The sequence below is a fragment of the Bos javanicus genome, chromosome 10 (genome assembly GCF_032452875.1).
Source record: "Bos javanicus breed banteng chromosome 10, ARS-OSU_banteng_1.0, whole genome shotgun sequence".
Taxonomy (NCBI): domain Eukaryota; kingdom Metazoa; phylum Chordata; class Mammalia; order Artiodactyla; family Bovidae; genus Bos; species Bos javanicus.
In genome coordinates this window covers 38,023,915-38,045,131 of record NC_083877.1, presented here as the reverse complement: position 1 = coordinate 38,045,131, position 21,217 = coordinate 38,023,915, and the positions used below count along the sequence as shown (strand labels likewise).

The window sequence follows — 21,217 nt, the reverse complement described above, 5'->3', positions numbered from 1 at the left end:
AGGCAAGGGACACACTGATGAACAAGTCAGAAAAGATGATTCAGACAGCTTACATTCTAGTACAGAAAAGAGGAAACCCACCCCCCAAAAAAGAGGAGGGGGAAGATAATTACAGATGGTGATAAATTCAATGAAGAAAATAACTGGTTACAGGGCAATGGGAGATGGGCTCTCTGAGGTCTGAAGGACAGAAATGAGTCAGTGGAAGAGCATTCCAGGCAGAAGAACAAATGAAAAGCCCAGAAATGGGCCCATCTCCCGTTACCCTCCTGTTGGCCTGGAACATGATAAGGTAGGTGGAATTTGGGGCAGTCAGCAGGACCCAGATCATGTCACTGATCTGCTTTAAGAGTTTTAAGCTGACAATAGGGAGACAAGAGCAACAACGGGAAGCCAGTTAGGGGGTTACTGCAGTAGCCCAGGCAAGAAATAATTATTGGGGACTTCCCTGGGTCACTGCAAGAATCCACCATGCAGTGCAGGGGATGTGGGTTTGATCCCTGGCTGGGGAACTAAGATCCCATATGCTGTGGAGCAACTAAGCCCGTGCACTGCAACTACTGAGTGCATGTGCTCCAGAGCCCAAGCACCACAACTAGAGAGCCCACGTGCTGCAAGGAAAGACCCCTCAGGATGCAACGAAGATCCTGCGTGCTGCAGTTAAGACCTGACACAGCCAAATAATTTTTTTTTAATAAATATGATTAGGTAAGAATGATGGTAATAGTGACAGAGAAAAGACATGTATAGTGCTACTTGCTGATGAACTAGATAAAAAGTGTGAGGGAAGGGGAAGAACTTAAGATGCATCCTAGATAATTTATTGAAACTGCGAAGAACTTGGGAGAAACAGGTTTGGGGATACAAATGAAAGGTCCTGTTAGAGGTATATTAAGTTGAGATTCCTGTGAGATATCTAAGGAAGATGCGAAATGCCAGTTGTATACACAGGCACCTGAGGTGCAGAGAAGAAGTCTAGATCAGAGATATAATAGATTTATGAGCTATGGGCCTAGATGATACATAAAATCCATTCTTGGTATACTATTTATTAAAATATGACTGTAAACCCACCTTTTGGTAAAGCTCAGATCTTAGTTGGAATAAGGATGCTCCTGTCAAAGCTATAGTTTTTCCAGTAGTCATGTATATGTATGTTAGAGTTGGACCATAAAGAAAGCTGAGCACCAAAGAATTGATGCTTTTGAACTGTGGTGTTGGAGAAGACTCTTGAGAGTCCCTTGGACTGCAAGGAGGTCAAACCAGTCAATCCTAAAAAAATCAGTCCTGGATATTCATTGGAAGGACTGATGTGAAAGCTGAAGCTCCAACACTTTGGCCACCTGACGGCGAAAACTGACTCACTGGAAAAGACCCTGATGCTGGGAAACATTGAAGACAGGAGGAGAAGGGGATGATAGAGGATGAGGTGGTTGGATGGCATCACCGACTTGATGGACATGAGTTTGAGCAAGCTCCAGGGATTGGCGATAGACAGGGAAGCCTGGCGTGCTGCAGTCCATGGGGTTGCAAAGAGAAAGACATGACTGAGGGACTGAACTGAACTGAAGGATGCTCCTGAAAGACAGCCTCCATCTATATAATAGAAAACTGAACTAGACCTGGATCTCATCCCATATGAAATGCTGCTAAACAGAATATTCTGGCTTGTGGTTAGTGTTCACTAGGCAGATCTTCCCTACTTGTCTAGACGTTTCTAACCCTGCAGATCATGCTTTACTGCCCTCTTATGAGGCTGTGAACTCATTTTGAACAATGTTTTTGGATCTCTTATAAAACTTCAGATCATCACCTCAGATTTTGATCCATTAGCCCCATTAGGTAAGAACAATAAATAAATAAATTGTTAGGTAAACAGTTTTCAAACCTGTTTACAGAGATTTGCTACAGGTCTGGGTTTTTTATTTGTGTTTGTTCTAAAGAAATCTCAATCCAAATGTAAACCTAATATATCAGTGTTTTCAGAAACAAATGAACTGCTAAGACAGCTAGAAAGCTTCCACTGGGTAACTCATCCACTTTTCTTGTGTGTCTATTTTTCCTTTCCTCCCTCTGAAATAGTTTCCTTCTTCATTATCATAACCAATTTTGGTTTACCCTGAAGTCTATCATTTATTCTACCATAAGTCTCTTCTTTCACTGTTTGTAGATGAAAAAGCACAGTGAAACAAACAAACAACAAAAACCTCTCTCACCTCTTATAAACCTTCCTGCCAAAAATTTATCTTAGATGCTTACAAGAGTGGTGGAAGAAAGAGCTTGGAAAGCACTATAAAAACAAATAAAATACCAAATACTAAAGACTGCCCTGCCGGTAGGTTAGGACACATGATCTGTGGTATTTAACTTGGGATTTTGGATATAATTCGTAATTGTTATGCAATTAGTCCAGCAAAACCAAGATGGTCTTAAATTGTATTTCTGAATTCTTACCTGGAGAATTCCAACTATAAACGTTAAACTGCCTTGTAGGAAATGTCCATCAACAAAGATTCCAAAGGAAAAGCAGCAGCCCAATTTGCCTTTAGTGATTTCACCAACAAACCATGGGCCTGAAAGAGGCAATGGATAGGAAAGGAATTTACATAACTATGATTCTGATTACACATATTCACAAGATACATTTTAGGACTAATGAAGAAATATGAGACTAGTCATCTATAAGCATTTGCTTGCAAAGCTTTTCTTCTCTGTTAATCTCTGTTGTACAATATCCCAGCTAACCAATTATTTGCTCTTTTGCTCCCTATTTCTCTAGATTATAAAATTGCCTAAGTGCTATATCTGGAATAGATTCCAGAAACAGACTGGAGTACATTCACAAATTTTAGAAGATTCTTAACTTTCCTTTAAGAAGCAAAAAGGTACACCATAGACACTTAATTTTCCAGATAACTGAAATTTACTCCTTTAAGCAATAAGACTTCAAACACTTTAATCATTCTAAAATGTACTTCTTATCTTTCTTATTAATGAATGTATTTTATCCTTTTCTTGCTGACCCACAATCCTTACTTTGTACATCAACTACATACTCAGGGTTAACATGTTCATAGCTTAACTCACTTCTTTATTTTTTCATCTGCAATGCCAGAATGACTTTTCTCTACTCCCTATTATTATTTACTGCTCCTTCTCAATGTGCAGGCTTCTGGAACTACTATATTGTCAAGAATGATTAAGGGACAGTCGGATTTCCCTTCTCAAAATATAATACTATCATTTGCTGGTAAGAGTAGAGTTCAACTTTAAAAAGTCATAGGCAATTTTCTCAGATATATATATATTATATACTCCATTAGATACATCTTAGTTTAAGTGTCAACCTTTACAAATGGAACAACTTCTCTTCTAATGTTTCCCTTTACAGTCAGGAAGCAAATCACTTGCTTTGGTCCTAGTGGAAAACAAGTGTCTGAAACAGCCTCAACCCATCTCCTAACAAGGAAACCAACCTCCAAAGGGGAATCTGCCATAGTTTGTTATACAAAATTGTAAAGAGTCATATTTTTATTTAACTACTTTCTGTTCTCTGGTGGGAGTAACTAATAAGGAAATAAAAGTCCAAAAATGGACTGAAAGTATAAAATATAGACTAAGGATATATTAACTCCTAAATGACTCTTAGTAAGGAACATTCATAAATTCTGACAAAGTAATGAAAGAAATAAAGTGTGGTAAAATAAGAGGACAAAGCTTTAACGTGATCAAAGGCTGCTCTGAGGAGATGACATTTAAGCTGAACTTCTATCTTCTATTAAGTTTCTACACAAATACTAATTGTCATGGTCCTCTCAGCACCCTTAAGTTAGCCTGATGTTGATTAAATGTCCTTTAAGTTAGGAAAGGACTGTATTCCCCAAGATCATGCCCCAGAAAATGAAGAAGCCATGTGCCAGTCATTGTGCTCCCCAGAACCTAAATGGCTAATGTTAAAATTCTCAATACATTCTTTGGCAGAATTCTCCACAATGTCAGGTTTCCTAATGACTTACCCAGCACTGTATACAAGGTCAGCAGCAACACAGAATAGTAGGAGATATTTAGTTTGCTCAAGACATGAAGGGAAAATGACGTCAAATTTATAAATCCTGGTGGTCCTAAACAGAATAAATTTGAAAACTCCAGTAAACACATTCAAAGTTCAGGTTCTTTAAAATATTTTCTAGAAGACTTCCAATGGCTATCTGCTACATCTTCAGCAAATCATTTGTAATATGGATGACATTACTTTAAATCAGCAGTTGGCAGGAATTCTGGTAAGCCATTTCACTTAGAATTACAGAAGGTAGGAAGTTTAAAGCAATAGTGTAGTTGCAAGACACACACACACACAAATATTCTATGCTCAAAAAACGATCAAGTCTTTGTTTTCCATGAGACTTAGTATCTGAACGTACAAACTTCCAAAAGTTATATCAAAGTATGTCAAAGGTCACCCAGTGTTTGGGTGCACTACAGCACTATTTACAATAGCTAAGACATGGAAGTAACCTAAATGTGTGCATGCTCAGCCATGTCTGACTCTTGGCGACCCCACAGACTGTAGCCCACCAGGCTCTTCCACCCATGGAATTTTCAAGGCAAGAATACCAGACTGGGTTGCCATTTCCTATTCCAACACACTATGTATAAGACAAATAATCAATAAGGATTTACTGTATAGCAGTTTTGGTTTCAAATTTGGGAAAACAGTACATCAAGGCTGTCTACTGTCACCCTGCTTATCTAACTTCTGTGCAAAGTACATCATGCAAAATGCCAAGCTGGAAGAAGCACAAGTTAGAATCAAGATTGCAGGGAGAAATATCAATAATCTCAGATATGCAGATGACACCACATTTATGGCAGAAAGCAAAGAAGAACTAAAGAGCCTCTTAATGAAGGTTAAAGAGGAGAGTGAAAAAGTTAGCTTAAAACAACTAAGATCATGGTCCCTGATCCCATCACTTCATTGCAAATAGATGGGGAAACAATGGAAACAGTGACAAGACTTTATTTTCTTGGACTCCGAAATCACTGTGAATGGTGACCGCAGCCATGAAATTAAAAGACGCTTGCTCCTTGGAAGAAAAGCTATGACCAACCCAGACAGCATATTAAAAAACAGAGACATTACTTTGCCAACCAACGTCTGTAATCAAAGCTATAGTTTTTCCAGTAGTCATGTACGGATGTGAGAGCTGGACAATAAAAACACTGAGCCCCGAAGAACTGATGCCTTCAAACTGTGGTCCTGGAGAAGACTCTTGAGAGTCCCTTGGACAGCAAGCAGATCAAACTAGTCAATCCTGAAGAAAATCAGTCCTGAATATTCATCAGAAGAACTAATGCTGAAGATGAAGCCCCACTACTGGCCACCTGATGTGAAGAGCCGACTCACTGGAAAAGACCCTGATACTGGGAAAGATTGAAGGCAGGAGGAGAAGGGGACAACAGAGGATGAGATGGTTGGATGGCCTCACCGACTCAATGGACCTGAGTTTGAGCAAGCTCCAGGAGTTGGTGATGGAGAGGGAAGCCTGGCATGCTACAATCCATAGGGTCACAGAGTCGGACATGAGTGAGTGACTGAACAACAACAGCTGTATAGCACGAGGAAATCTCCTCAATCTTCTGTGATAACCTACATGAGGAAAGAATCTAGAAAGAATGGATACATGCATATGTATAACTGAACCACTTTGCTGTATACCTGAAATACAACATTATCAATCAAATAAATTTTTTAAAAAACTATATATATATCAAAGGCAAATGTCAAAATTTAATCTTAAGTATAAATATCTAAAGTTAACATGAGTATCTGTCCAAATATTCTCTTCCCATATGTGACGCAGCTCTTAACTCAGTTATCCTCTTACTTCAACTGAAAGGGATCTCTAAAAGATCTCTAAATTAACACCTCTTAAAATACAGTGCCAGAAAGCCAAAGCACCAGGTCTTTATTCTGCAGCCACAGACTAGAGCCTCACAGATGCTCAACCCCAGCCAGCCATTTCACTCATCTGTGGCTGATCATATATCAGTTATCAGAAGACTATGATGGGAAGCTCAGTACACACTGAGCAACACCTGAGGGGAAGCTACTTAAAGGGCCCCAGTGAAAGACAGCCTGATATAAGTAATGGCAGATCTTCCCTAGAAGACCAGCGTGTTCATTTTATACTCATAACACTGTTCAACCCAACAGATAATTACAGACAAAGCCTGACAATGCGTGACCTCTCTCACTTTGTGTGTTGCATACTTACTACTCATTCATCTCTCATTCTAGTCTGGTACTTCTCAAAGTATTGATCTACGTATCCATTCATTATCATTATTTATTTATTTTAAATATATCATTCTTTAGCCTTAGAGGCAGCTATGCTATAAATTTTAAGCAATGATTCTCTACTTTGGCTGTACATTAGAATAACCTGGGGGAACTTTTAGAAAATACTCATGCCCAAGTCTCACCCTCCAGAGATTCTGATTTAGTTGACCTGGGAAAGAGGGGAGTTGAGGCAGCAACCCAGGGGATTCTAGGCAACAGGACTGAGAAATACTGCTTTGGACAGAGCCGTGCTTCTCAGCCCTACCACACACTAGAATCATCTGAGGAGCTTTAAAAAATACTGATGCTTAGGTCCTACCCACAGACATTCTGTGTAAGCACTGAAAGTACTGTGTAGACACTGTGATTTTAAAAGTTCCCCAGGACATTCTAAGGTGTAGTCAGATTGAGAAGTGTTGTTTACAGAAAAGAACTGACCTGGAGTCAGACTCTTATTAGCTATAAGACACTAAATAACCTACATTAACTCTGCAGTCCTCAGTTTTCTAGTCTTTAAATGGGAAACAATAATACCTACCTCACAGGATTGTTGTAAGATTAAGATAATGTAAGTAAAAATACGTTGTGAATTTTAAATAACTATACAAAAATACTGGTACTCCCACATGAGGCTGAGGCATCCCTCAAATATTTATTTATTTACATTTTGTGCACTAATGCTTTTTGAACTTTTTCACAGAATTTTTAAAAATATATATAAGCAGGAAAACATTCAGTAGGATATGTATACTAGTGAAAGTGGAGAGTGAAAAAGTTGGCTTAAAGCTCAACATTCAGAAAACGAAGATCATGGCATCCGCTCCCATCACTTCATGGGAAACAGATGGGGAAACAGTGGAAACAGTGTCAGACTTTATTTTTCTGGGCTCCAAAATCACTGCAGGTGGTGACTGCAGCCATGAAATTAAAAGACGCTTACTCCCTGGAAGGAAAGTTATGACCAACCTAGATAGCATATTCAAAAGCAGAGACATTACTTTGCCAACAAAGGTCTGTCTAGTCAAGGCTATGGTTTTCCCTGTGGTCATGTATGAATGTGAGAGTTGGACTGTGAAGAAAGCTGAGCGCTGAAGAATTGATGCTTTTGAACTGTGGTGTTGGAGAAGACTCTTGAGAGTCCCTTGGACTGCAAGGAGATCCAACCAGTCCATTCTGAAAGAGATCAGCCCTGGGATTTCTTTGGAAGGAATGATGCTAAAGCTGAAACTCCAGTACTTTGGCCACCTCATGCGAAGAGTTGACTCATTGGAAAAGACTCTGATGCTGGGAGGGATTGGGGGCAGGAGGAGAAGGGGATGACAGAGGATGAGATGGCTGGATGGCATCACTGACTCGATGGACGTGAGTCTGAGTGAACTCTGGGAGTTGGTGATGGACAGGGAGGCCTGGCGTGCTGCGATTCATGGGGTCGCAAAGAGTCGGACACGACTGAGCGACTGATCTGATCTGATCTGATCTGATGGTTTAATCTTTACCACAGTCCTCCCCTTCCCCACAATCAGTTCCTGGGATTTCATCCAAGCCAGGAAGGAATAAGAAACACTTACTTCAACAAGTGTCAATATTTATTGTCTGAAATACACAAACTCAGTGCTGGGTGCTGTAGAAAACAGAAAAGAAGTACTGAACAAGAGCTCCTATATTGAGGAACTCGAGTCTGATTGAGGAGAAAATATATACGTTTGAGTTGTGATGTAAACAAGGTGATTGGCTGGTTAAGTACAGAATTAATCCTTAGGAAGGACTCTTGGGATTCAGAGACACAAAAGTTCATTATGACCTGGAAAGGTTGGAGAAAATGGTACAGAAAAGGGGGTTTGAAGTGAGCACGATAGTTTGAAGGATGCACCTCACAGAGTTCAGGCAAAGACAGTCTGCACTGACATTTAGTCAGGAGATTATGGGATGCATGAAAGTAAGGTCTTCTAAGAGTAAAAGGAACCCATGGTGACTAACCTTTATGCTCTGGATATGCTTGATACCGAAAAATAATGAGAATGATCAGCTGGATCAGCACAATCATCACAAATATGACCCGGGCCTGCAGACAAAGAGAAATTAACATGGAACAGACTATGACTATATAAGAAAAATATACAGTCAAAGAGAATTGAAAATCTGATGCGGCAAAGAAGATAATTGTAAGTTGCCTCAGCATTTGTCTTTTAAGATTTGGATACCTGGACCAACATTGAAACTAAATAATTTCATACAGTTACATAAAATCAAATTAAAACAGTCCACTTTCAGTGTACTAGGTTAAGCATAATTTGTACTGTTTTATTTAAAATCTTATAAGAGTGTTACAAACTTACGGTTACAGGGGGAGGGCAGAAGCAGGGAAGGGATAGTTAGGTAGTTTGGCATGGACATGTACATACTGCTATATTTAAAGTGGATAACCAACAAAGACCTACTGTATAGCACAGGGAACTCTGCTCAATATTATGTAACAACCTAAATGGAAAAAGAATTTGAAAAAGAATAGATACATGTAAATGTATAACTGAATCACTTTGCTGTACACCTGAAACTATCACAACACTGTTAATCAACTATATTCCAATATAAAATAAAGTTTTTTTAAAAAGTATAAAAGTGAAACAAACAAACAAACCCAGTATGCAATATACTACAAGCTGAATAAACAGAGACTGCATTTCTTTATGCTTTCTCCACCAGGAAATCACTCACTTGAAGATTAATTCACAGTAAAGAGACATGTAATCTAGGTTCTTGTTCTCCAAGTACGGGCCCCAGGTGATCTCTGGAATCACCTTGAGCCTCTTAGGAATACAGAATCTCAGGCCCCATTTCAGCTCTACTAATCAGAATCAGCCTCTTATTCACATTTCCAAGTGATTCATAAGTACACCAAAGTTTTCAAAGCCTGATCTAGGTGACTACTAAAAATCCCCAAAAGAAAAAATAATTTGTAAAAATGACATGCAAATGCCCATTAGGCATATTTTTTTTAACGTTCAATCACACAAGTAATAAGCGTAAATTAAAATAATAAGGAATGCACATTAAGTCTGTGAGGATATAAGAGGAGATTAAGCTATCTTTGGGAGGTGAAATGAAGGGGGTTTAAATTTTCTTCTCAACATTGTAGTGCATTTTATGTTAATACCCAGGAGAGGGAGATCTGAGGAAACTAGACTGTAAATTGCCAAAGATTCTCTGAAAGACAGTTTGACAGTGTATATTAAAAACTAAAAAATAAAAATATTTATTCATTCAAGAAATACTTATTTGAGGGTCTACTTGTGTTAGGCATACCAAAAAGACATTCTTGCACTCATGGGACTTATCTTTTCATGAGGGAGAACAGACCAAAAACAATGAATATAATAAATAATTTTAAAATCTGTATAATTATATAAATTATATAATAAATAAATGAAGCATGTAGAATAATGTGTCCATTCTTTGATCCAACAATTCATTTCCAGAAATTTCCAAAAAACTAATAAATGCAGAAACAAGCAAAATTTTTGCAGTAGAGGGAAAAATTGGACACAAATGCTCAACAATAGGGAAATGGTCAAATAAATTAAGGTATGTCTATGACAATATAATGCAGCCAATAAGCATCATTTATAAAACAAATGTGATGTAAGAAAACCATCAAAACAAATTCCTCAGTAGAAAAAATCAAATGGAAAGAGAATGAAAAGTATATTACCATTTTATAGTAAAAACTTATATCCAAATGTAAATAAGAGAAAAATAAACAAATAGTATTATAATGAGAAATACAATGGTTATAATGGTTAGTGTGATAAAGGAATGATGTGGGGTTCATTATACATTACTTCTAAATTTTCCAATTTTTCTATATTAAGCATGTATTATTTATGTGGGAAGAAATATTATTTTTGAAATATCCTAATTTAGCACAGTTCCTATAATTCCCTTAGTAATCCTGTTTTATGTCATCACTTAGAACTAGGTTCAGAACAGGTAATACATGTCTGTGTCTCCTCTTCTTTTAATTCAATTCAATTTAAAGTCATTGTATTCTTCTAGACAAACAACTAAACTTTTAATTTGATAAGGTTCTGCTTTCTCATCACATGAGTATATTATTTATGACATCAGACCTACCAAATCTAGTAAAAACATATATAATAGTAAGTTGAATTTACTCACCACAGTACAATGGTCAGTAAGGAGAATAAATGATGCCAGGGGATCAAATCTGAGCTGAATATCCTCTCGAGCTGAAAATATGTGTTGAACACTCTTACTTCTTCCAGCAGAATCCTAGTAATAAGCACAGTGGGGAAGCAACCTTCATGTACAAATACGTACAATGTTCCAAGATTAAGTTTCCAATAATTTTCGTCAGTTATCTCAGCATAAGTGACACCTTTTTTCATTTATTTTTGAGTCTTCCTATGAAAACTTGATTTTTTTTTCAGAGTATCTTCGTACTTTATTTTTTTTTTAACTTTAAACTTTTTCTTTTGTACTGGGGTATAGCTGATTAACAATGTTGTGGTAGTTACAGGTGAACATATGAGCACTTTAAAACTTCTTTTAAACTTTGTAATTCTAGATTTGAATTGGAAATATCAGTGTGTATCACAAAGTAGTCTTTAAACAAAAAAATCTGTATTTCCCTTTGTTTATTGAAAAGACCTAAAAACAGTAATGAGCTAGCTGGGCTAGTGCCCAGATTTTGGTCTCAAAATAAAATTCCCCACTACAAGAAACCAATGCTCTTTAGAGAAATAGCTGATTCCAATTCTTGAGTAAGAAATGCACAAGGGCTTGGAACATCTTTGTACCAGAAAGAAAGAAAACTTAACAAGGACTATTAGGATTGTATCAGAGGACTTAGTGGCCAACTTAGGCTCCCACTAGCCAAAGATGGGACAATTGAGCATCAGAAAGAATAAATGCAATGGAGTGAAACATACCAACCACGTTTTTTTTAACTATGAATTCATAATAATACTGAAAGACTCATTTGGTTATGTTTGGCAGATGGTAGAGAATTCATTATTCTGAAAACAGATTTAGAAAAGGGAAGGTGGAGGATGAATGAAGACTTTATCCTGCCTTTCCTGTATGAACTCTGTATCTGGGTATCAAATAAGTGAGCCAAATTTCTTCTCTATGGGACTCTTCTAATTAATACTCATATAATTAAGAGTGGCAATTTGAATATCACCATTTTATAACTGCAATGAAATAATGTATCTAGTCTCAGACTATCAATAGGTACTAGAATTCCCACAGTGAATGGAGGATAAGCCAGCATTGTGCTGGCACTGGCTTGTCTGACAAGGGCCAATTGCTACATGTTCAGGAACTTTGCACTCCAGTGTTCCTGCCTGGAGAATCCCAGGGATGGGAGAGCCTGGTGGGCTGCCGTCTATGGGGTCGCACAGAGTCGGACACGACTGAAGCAACTTAGCAGCAGCAGCAGGAACTTTGCAGACCAGCTAATGTATGGGTAGCTTAAAACCAGCTACTGGAGGAATATTTATACTATGGAAATTGGTATACATCAACTTCTTCCCTTCAAACATGCCCCAAGTTAGTGGTTAAACATTTACCAGCACACAACTATGTAGGGTCAACAATATCTACATACAGTGATCAATTTTAATATTCTTAAAAGAGAGACAACCGGATATTATAGGCTTCTGATAAAAGCATAAAACACCAAAGGAAGTATTCCTGCCAAAAAAACAGAGACTCAAATATGATCAAACCTTAAAATCTAACTACCAGTTATAGAAACTAGAGGGAGTGGAAAATCATACTACATGATACCACATGGATACAAACAGCAAAAATCCAGAATACAGAAACACTACAGGATAAAAGGTCCAGTTTCCAAAGCAAACAAATTGCAAGGGGGAAAAAAGGAGGATGGAAAGGGAACCTATAGATTAAGAAACTGAAAAGACAAATCAGCTAAATGCAGTATTTGAGCCTTGTCTGAATTCTGATTTGAACGAACCAAATGCAATATAAATGACAAAATGGGAAGACTGGAACATTAGCTGAATAGTTTGAAATTAAGGTGTAAGTGTTAATTTTTCAGGTGTGATATGGTATTATCATTACTTTTTTTAAATAGCTATCTTTTAGTGATACATACTGTCATATGAATATTTACACAGATGAAATAACATTGTGGTACAGGGAGAAGTGGATAGGGTATAGATGAAACAAGACTGTTCATGAGTTGATAATCTTTAAAGTTGGGCGATTCGTTAAAGTTGGGAATTCATTATAGTATTATCTCTTTCATTTATTTTAAAAATTCCCTATCATGAAAAGCTTTAAAATAGCAAAAAGAATTTGCACTGGTGTTTATCAAACTTTTATTTCTCAAATGTTCTTACTCTGAATTACGTATTCTTGGGGTTTTTTTAAGTTCTTATTTTAATGCAGAGATTCTCTTTGAGAGATAGAGATTTCTAGAGTTTACTCTTTAAATTGGCAAAGCAGGCACAATAATCTTACATTCTGGTTCTCAAACTTTAGTGCACATCAGAATCACCTGGAGGGATTGTCAAAGCATAGGGTTAGCTTTCATCTCCAGAATTTCTGATTCATAGGTTTGGGATTGGACCTCTAATGAGTTTCCAGGTGATGTTGATGCTACTACTTCAGGAACCACACTGAGAACTGACTGAAAAGTCTAGTTGGTACTAGGTTGCCTGGAAATGTACAGATATTCAATAAATACATACATAGATAAAATAAATCAGTGTCTTCTCCCATGAAGTTTTCTCTCAGACTCATCTATATGTAAACTGTATTTAAAAGGACAGAATTTTCTCATTGATGAATAAGGGGACTAGGTTCCCTATTTTAGTATTCAGTAGACTAATTTCCTAGAATTATATTCATATAGACAGAAAACAGATCAGTGGTTACCTGAAATGGGGGTGGAAGGAAAGCAGTTGCAAAAGGGCATAAGAAGACTTTTGAGAGAGACAGATGGTATTGATTGTAGTAATGGTTTCAAGGATGTGTAAGAAAGTCAAAACTCACCAAACTGTACTCTTAAGTATATGGGTTTTAAATATAAATTACATCTCAAAAATGTTAGAAATATGAAACATATCAAAATATATGTTATTTCACATTTTTACTAAGGATTCAACTAAGCAGGCAGAAATGTTTTGAGGAATGTGAACTATGGTTTCTTCCTTATAAAACAAGCAATTCAAAGATATGGGAGTTCCACCTTCCTGCAAGGAGCAGGTCTATGATTGCTCTCACTTCTTCCCCATGACTGTAAAGATAGGGAACAATTTATTCCACGTGTACTTATATCTTCAAGTCATTTTAAAATAAGCCAACTTCTAATATGAAAGACATTAAGGAGAGCATCCCCTCCTTCCACATGCTATCTGTGAGTTTCTTCTTCCTTCTAAGCAGATGGGTGGCATTGCAGAGAGCCTTCTCCTGTTTCCTCATCTATGAACTGGAGATAAAACTTACATCATGGAAGATTGTTACATGGATTTAGTAAAAAAAAAAAAAAAATTCTAAGTGTCTTAGAAGAAGCTCAGTAAATTGCTCCTTCCTGCTCAAAATCTTTCTCTGTGACACACATATAAAAAAGATGAGAATAATTACATGTGTTTTCTGAAGGATTACTTGGCAATCTTCAAACTAAGACTTAACATTAAAAGATTAGCTTAAAACTGTCATCAAACCATACTGTGGTAAGATTGATGGGCTTTTTTTCCAGAAACTGATTTTTTAGCACAGTCTACCACCTAACATGTTTCATTGTATTGACAAAACTGCTCTATTTTGGTAATGATGATCACTTTCTACTCTGGCAGGTCTGCTGAATTAAATGCCCCACAAGCTGAATCAGAAAAGGGATAGGCAGGCAGTTCACTACATGCACTATCAATGCCCACTCCCCAAACAAAAAATCTCTTTGATGCCTTGAAAATTTTCTATCTTAGGCTTTCAAAATAGTAAACACAATTTTCCAATACTTGGAGACAGCAATCAAAGGTGTGGGCACATAAATACATGTGACTTATTCTATTATCTTTAGGTATATTGGGGAAATTCTGGCTCAAGTTGAAAGAAAGCAAAAGAATGATTCCCTGGGATTAAAAAAGAGGGGACTGCAGTCGGTAGTCGCACACTCATGTTCTCTGCCCAGTTTTCAGTCTAACAGCAGAATTGCTCCTGAGTGTCTATGTTCAGAATATTTTAACCAGTGTATTCAAAATTTTTTACTTAGTTTCATCTTAATCAACTGACTAAAAAAAAAAAAAATCATAGTTCAATGTGGTTACTAATCATTTACATACCAAGTTGAAAATTACTAACTTACCTGAACGATAACTTCTATGTTATGTGTCTTATTACTGTAGTTTCTTGGGTTCCACTTTAGTATGAAAATAGGACCAGACAAATGACTAGCTTGCCCTAAAGGAACTCCATCAATCTTAACTGCAACTGAAGTAATGGAGGATAAGGAAAAGGCCAAGACTCTAAAATGAAAGCATAAATGCATGGTTTTAGGTATTTGCCATTGTTTCTATAAAGAAGAATAACCCTGTTATAACCTGAAAAGATTTAAGTACAGTAAAGCTTCCATCGGTTGATCTTTAGGTTCCTGAGATGTGGAACCTGTGGATTCAACCAACCATAGATTGAAAATATTCAAAAAAGAAAAATTTCACAAAACTTGCATTTGCCTTGCACCAGCAACTATTTACACAGAAGTTAAATTGTATTAGGTATTATTAAGTAATCTGTTGTTGTTCAGTCACTAAGTGTAGCCAACTCTTTTGCAACCCCATGGAATATAGCCCGCCAGATCCTCTGTCCATGGGATTTCCCAGGCAAGAATACTAGAGTGGGTTGTCATTTCCTTCTCTGGGGATCTTCCCAACCCAGGGATCGAACACACATCTCCAGCATTGCATGCAGATTCTTTACCACTGAGCCACCGGAAAAGCCTATAGGTAATCTAGGTAAGATTTGAAGTATAGGTTATAGGCAAATACTACACCACATTACATAAGGGACTTGAGCATCTGAAAACTCTGGTATTCGCAGGGGGTCCTAGAACCAATCTCCCAGAGATACCAAAGGGCAACTGTAAAATAGACCATTACACTCTGCAACTGTTCATACGACACGGCTTATATGATCTGAATTCTTTGTAAACGGTGGCTTCTGGAGTTGTATAACTCAGCAAACCTGAAAAGGTGAGAAATTAGAAACTATTCTAAATCTAAATCTGATATGCAGCTCCTATCAAGAAATGTAACCGAAGAGATATATATTCCACTTACCTAGTAATCAAAAGAAATAAAACAGCTTGGTACCCTTTTTTTTCCAGAATAATGAGTAAATATTTTTAAAAGTACAGTATCCAATAATGATAAGAGTTCTGTGAAATTTGCACTCCTATTTCTTGGTAACATTATAAATTAGTACCTGTTTTCAAAAATAATCAGGTTCCTTGTACACTGCTGATGAGAATGTGAAACGACACAGCCAATATGGAAAACAATATGGCAGTTTCTCAAAAAATTAAACAGAATTACCATATGGTCCAGCAATTCCACTTGTAAATATATATCCAAAAGAACTGAAAGCAGTGACTGGAACACACATATTTATACACATGTTCATAGCATTATTCACAATAGTGAAAAGTTGGAAGCAAAAGTGTCTATCAACAGATGAATAGGCTGGTAGGTTTAGTCGCTCAGTCGTATCCAACTCTTTTGCAACCCCATGGACTATAGCCCACCAGGCTCCTCTGTCCTTGGGACTCTCCAGGCAAGAATACAGGAGTGGGTTGCTATTTCCTTCTCCAGGGGATCTTCCCAAATCAGGGATCGAACCTGGGTCTCCTGCATTGCTGGCAGACTCTCTGCCAACTGAGCCATCTCAACAGATGAATGGATAAACAAAATATAGTATATACATGCAATGAAATAATATTCAGCCTTAAAAAGGAAGATTCTGACACATGCTTCAAAACTGGTGAAGACAGAATTCCTTGGTGGCACAGTGGATAAGAATCTGCCTCCCAGTGCAGGGGACATGGGTTCGATCCCTGGTCTGGGAACATTCCTCATGCCTCAGAGCAACTAAGCCTGTACACAACTACTAAGCCTGTGCTCTAGACCTTGCAAGCCATAACTACTGAAGCCTGTGCACCTAGAGCCTGTGCTCCGCAACAAGAGAAGCCACTGTAATGAGAAACCTGCATATCACCAGCTAAAGAGTAGCCCCAGCTCGCTGCAACTAGAGAAACCCTGGGAGCAAAAATACAACCAAAAATAAACAAATAAATCTTTTTTTAAAAATGGGTGAAGACATTACACTAAATGAAAGAAGCCAGTCACAAAGGACAGATATATGATTCTCCTACATGAGGTACCTAAAGTAGTCAAGTCCATAGAGACAAAAAGTAGAATAATGGTTGCTGGGGGCTGGGGGAAGGGATAATAGGGAGTTAATGTTGAATGGGTACAGAGTTACAGTTTTGGAAGTTAAAACAAATGGTGGTGATGGTTGTACAACAATATGAAAGTACTGTACACTAAAAATGGTTAACATGGTAAATTTTATGTATATTTTACCAAAAATTTTTTAAAAGAGTAATGATTTTAGTTGCAAAAAAAATAAAGTAGTTAGAAAACCTTTATCAACAGTCACAAAGGAATTCAAACTATTTCAGCTAGAATCCCATTTCTAGAACTCTATCTAAAGCAATTATTCAAATAAAGGAAGAGTCTATATGCATCAGATGTTCATCCTCAAATTAGAAGAAAATCTAAAAGATCACCAAGAAGATAGGAAAATAGTTATATACTATGATCCATTCTCTCTGTTGACAGAAAAAAGGTAGGAATTAGAATACACTGTACCCTATGATTATGACTATGTAAATACATGCCTGAAAAAGAATGCCTGAGAAAGAAAACTCATGTTAACAATAGTTCTATTAGGGGGTGGGGGATGGGACAGGAATACACATATAATCCCATTACCTTATTTTCCAAAAGTTATGTCGTGCTATTTTTCAAAATAAAATTTTAAGAAAGTATATTAAAACAAGTGCCCTTATGTTTGCAAAAGGTTATAAGTCTCTTCCAAAAGGAATGGTAATGTTTCATTAAGATTCTATTTAATACTACTCAGCCATAGAAAAGAACAAAATAATGCCATTTTCAGGAACATGGATGCAACTAGAGATTATCATAGTAAGTGAAGCAAGTCAGAAAGAGAAAGACAAATACACTATGATATCACTTATATGTGGAATCTAAAACGTGACACAGATGAACCTACCTGTGAAATAGAATCAGGGACGCAGGGATAGAATGCCAAGCGGGAGGGGAGTGGGAGAGGGTTGGACTGGTATATATAGAAGAGAGAAACTACTGTATAGGACAGGAAACTATATTCAATATCTTGTGATAAACCATAATGGAATAGAAAATGAAAAAGAATGTATATAAATGTATAGCTGAATTACTTTGCTGTACAGGAGTAATTGACACAACATTGTAATTCAACAATACTTCAATAAAAAATAAGTTGAGATGTCGCTGGACGTCCAGTGGTTAAGACTCCATGCTTTCACTGCAAGGGACATAGATTCAATCCCTGATTGGGGAACCACGATCCCCCATGCTGCACAGCAGAGCCAGAAAAAATTAAAAAAGAAAAAAGATTCCATTGACATATACTGTCAAATTCATACACCAAATGAATTTTCAATTCCATAAGGTTTATATAGTTTTTGCTTTTTTGAAAGGCTGTGTAGCAAAATTTTAAAATATATATATTTCTGATATATGATATAACTTTGTTAAAGTAGGATACAAATGAATAGATACATCATGATTATGGCAATGTAAAAACATGCATATACAGAAGCTAAAATAAAAGAAACAATAATGGTAGGATTGTGGGTTTCTAAACTTTTTTTCTAATTTCAGCAGCTTAAAAACTATGTATTTTTTAACTGGGAATGAAATAGTAGGCAATGTATATAATGTTTAGATTGTTGATAAAACTAAAGTGGGGCATCTCATAGCTTTCACCTGAGAATGCAATCACAATGACTTATCCTCTATCAATAACAAACTAAAAGTAAATTCTGAAAAATTGCTACATACCTGATGTGTGTTGAGTGAAGGAGTCTTTCTAGTGGTTCATGTTTAGCAGAACTATAGAGAAGTGACTTAGGATTAGTGATAAGAACCACAGGCCACTCGCCAAAGATCAAATCTGCAAAGCTAAAGAGGTCATGATCAAAAGCAAAGATCCGGTACCTAGAGACCAGAGAACAATGAGGTAATTTAGTCATTTCATATTTTAAGAGGGACTGAAGGATAAAAAACAGAACAAAGTTAAAAATATAAAATTATACTTTCTGAGATTACTTATTGGAATGCAGAGTAAATAATATCGTTCCTCTTTCTTTCCTTGCGCCTTTCACTGTTACATTTTGTCATACGTGACATTTGTCACAATTGGAATCTGACTGAAACAATGAATTTTCACTGTGTCCTAAAATAATGCCCGGTATATAGCATGTATTCTTAATTTTTAAATAAATGTTTATTGAATTAAATCATTTGATTTCTATACTTTAAGGCTATTTTGAACCTAAAATATTCATCGTAAGCCTAACATCTAACATTCTTCATCCTATCAACAATGCTACATAAAATATTAAAATGAGCACAATTTGAAACCTTTCATTCTTCTTTAAAACATTTCTATAAGTTCAAAGAAAATAGCAAAAGTTAAGTGGTTTTGATTTTCTAAATGCACATTGAAAGGTATAACCATTCATTAAAGAGTAAGCAAAGTTCTGTATTTTCTAACTTTTAAAACTGAGGAGAAAAATGATTAGCTATGGCAGAAACAATAGTGCTCACCAAATAGTCCACGTGCTCCCCTGCATTTCCCAGTCTCCCTGGTATTAGGTTGGGACCATGTGACTAGTTCTGGCCAATGGGCTGTGAACAGAAGTGACATGTATCACACTTCTGGTCCAAAGTACTTAAGAGTGGGTATGAGTTCTCCACGCTCTCTTCCCTGCCCTGGAATTGAGGTGTTGAAATAGTCATGTTATAAGATGGAGGAAGTCTGAATTCCAGAGTTACCCTGCGGCTGCAAATTTCCCTGACTCATACTATGAGTCCTATTCCCGGTATGAGTTTACAAAAATGAAAAAAAAACTAAACATCTGTTGGGTTAAGCCACTGATATTTCTAGATTTATTTGCATACCCAACAAAGTCTAGTCTAATATTACTAACATACTAACAGTTTTTAAAAACCCTTCTAGGGAATTTCCTAGCAGTCCAATGGCTAGGACTCTGCACTTTCTTTTGCTGAGGGCATAGGTTCAGTCCCTGGTTGGGAAACTAAGATCCCACAAGCAGCACAGTGAAGCTGGGGAAAAAAAAACTCTTCTATTGTACTAAGACATAATATTAGGGCAAGACGGCTGGATGGCATCACTGACTCAATGGACATGAATTTGAGCAAGTTCCAGGAGATGGTGAAAGACAGGGAAGCCTGGCGTGCTGCAGTTTATGGGGTCACAAAGAGTCGGATACAACTGAGTGACTGAACAAAACATAATAAAATTTAAATATTTATAAGGACAGATAAAGGTTAGTTTCTTTCAGTAACACAAACTCTAGATAAAACCCTAGGGTGGAACACAGGAGAGCAGGTGGGAAGAGAAAGAAAGGAAATGGTTTCATTAATTAACATGACTTAACTTGTAATTGTTGCTTATATAAGAAATCAAAAAAAAAAAAAAAATCAAGAAGTTGAACAAGGTTTAGGAAGGCTACCTGGTAAAAAGTAATTCTAGTCCAGCCCACAGCCTCACCATCATGAACAGGCAGGTCTTAGTTCAAAGTAATTACAGTTGCCAAATAATTAGAGGCTTCAAGCTTAGCTCTTACACAGTTTCTAGAAAAGCCAACTGAAATGAATAAGTACTTTCCAAGATATAAAACTTCTTTTTAATTAATGGAAGTATAGTTGACCCTTGAACAATGCAGGGGTTAGGGGCACCAACCCTCAAGCAGTCAAAAATCTGAGTATGACTTCCCAGTCAGACCTCCATAACCTCAGTTCTGCATCCATGGATTCAACTAACCATGGATTGTGAGGTACTGTAGTAAGTACTTTGTGAAAAAAATCTGAGTATACGTGGACCTGCACAGTTCAGACTGTGTTGTTCAAAGGTCAACTGTAGTTAAAAATAGCAAGATAACATTCAGCTTAACAAATATTTACTAAGTATCTAACATCTTCATAGCACTGGGTTTAACAAAGTTAAATAGCAATTGATATAAAACAATGAAATGGTAGTTATCTATACTTATACTTGCACTTAGATAGTTATTCTCAAATACATACTGCATTATTCTCAGTAAATATATATTCAACTATACTGTATGCTTGATAAGTTATGTTTTCTCTTCAAAACACTTTAACCCTAGAACTACCATATGATCCAGCACTTTGGATATATATCCTGGGTATATATCCAATTTGAAAAGATACATGCACCCCAATGTTCATAGCAGAATTATTTACAATTGCCAAGATATGGAAGCAACGTAAGTGTCCATCAACATAAAAATGGATAAAGATATGGCATATATACAATGGAATAATACTCAGACATAAAAAAGAATGGAATTTTGCCATTTGTAACAATGGACTTGGAGGGTAGTATGCTAAGTGAATAAATTAGAGAAAGACAAATACTATACAAGATCACTTATATGTGTAATCTAAAAACTACAACAAACTAGGGAATATAATGAAAAAGAAACAGACTTACAGA

At 36.7% G+C, this 21,217-nt stretch overlaps 1 protein-coding gene across 3 annotated transcripts in view; it reads right to left on the bottom strand.

Annotated features, from left to right (window-relative positions):
• TMEM62 (transmembrane protein 62) overlaps positions 1–21,217 on the bottom strand; it is a 35,034-nt gene that overhangs the window by 1,338 nt on the left and 12,479 nt on the right. For all 3 annotated transcript variants that reach the window (XM_061430933.1, XM_061430935.1, XM_061430934.1), the window contains 6 exons: positions 18,514–18,669; positions 14,697–14,856; positions 10,517–10,630; positions 8,318–8,402; positions 4,017–4,121; positions 2,455–2,573 (listed from right to left, as the gene is read on the bottom strand). In XM_061430933.1, coding sequence (XP_061286917.1) covers positions 2,455–2,573; positions 4,017–4,121; positions 8,318–8,402; positions 10,517–10,630; positions 14,697–14,856; positions 18,514–18,669 — 739 coding nt within the window. The remainder of the gene's footprint in view (positions 1–2,454; positions 2,574–4,016; positions 4,122–8,317; positions 8,403–10,516; positions 10,631–14,696; positions 14,857–18,513; positions 18,670–21,217) is intronic.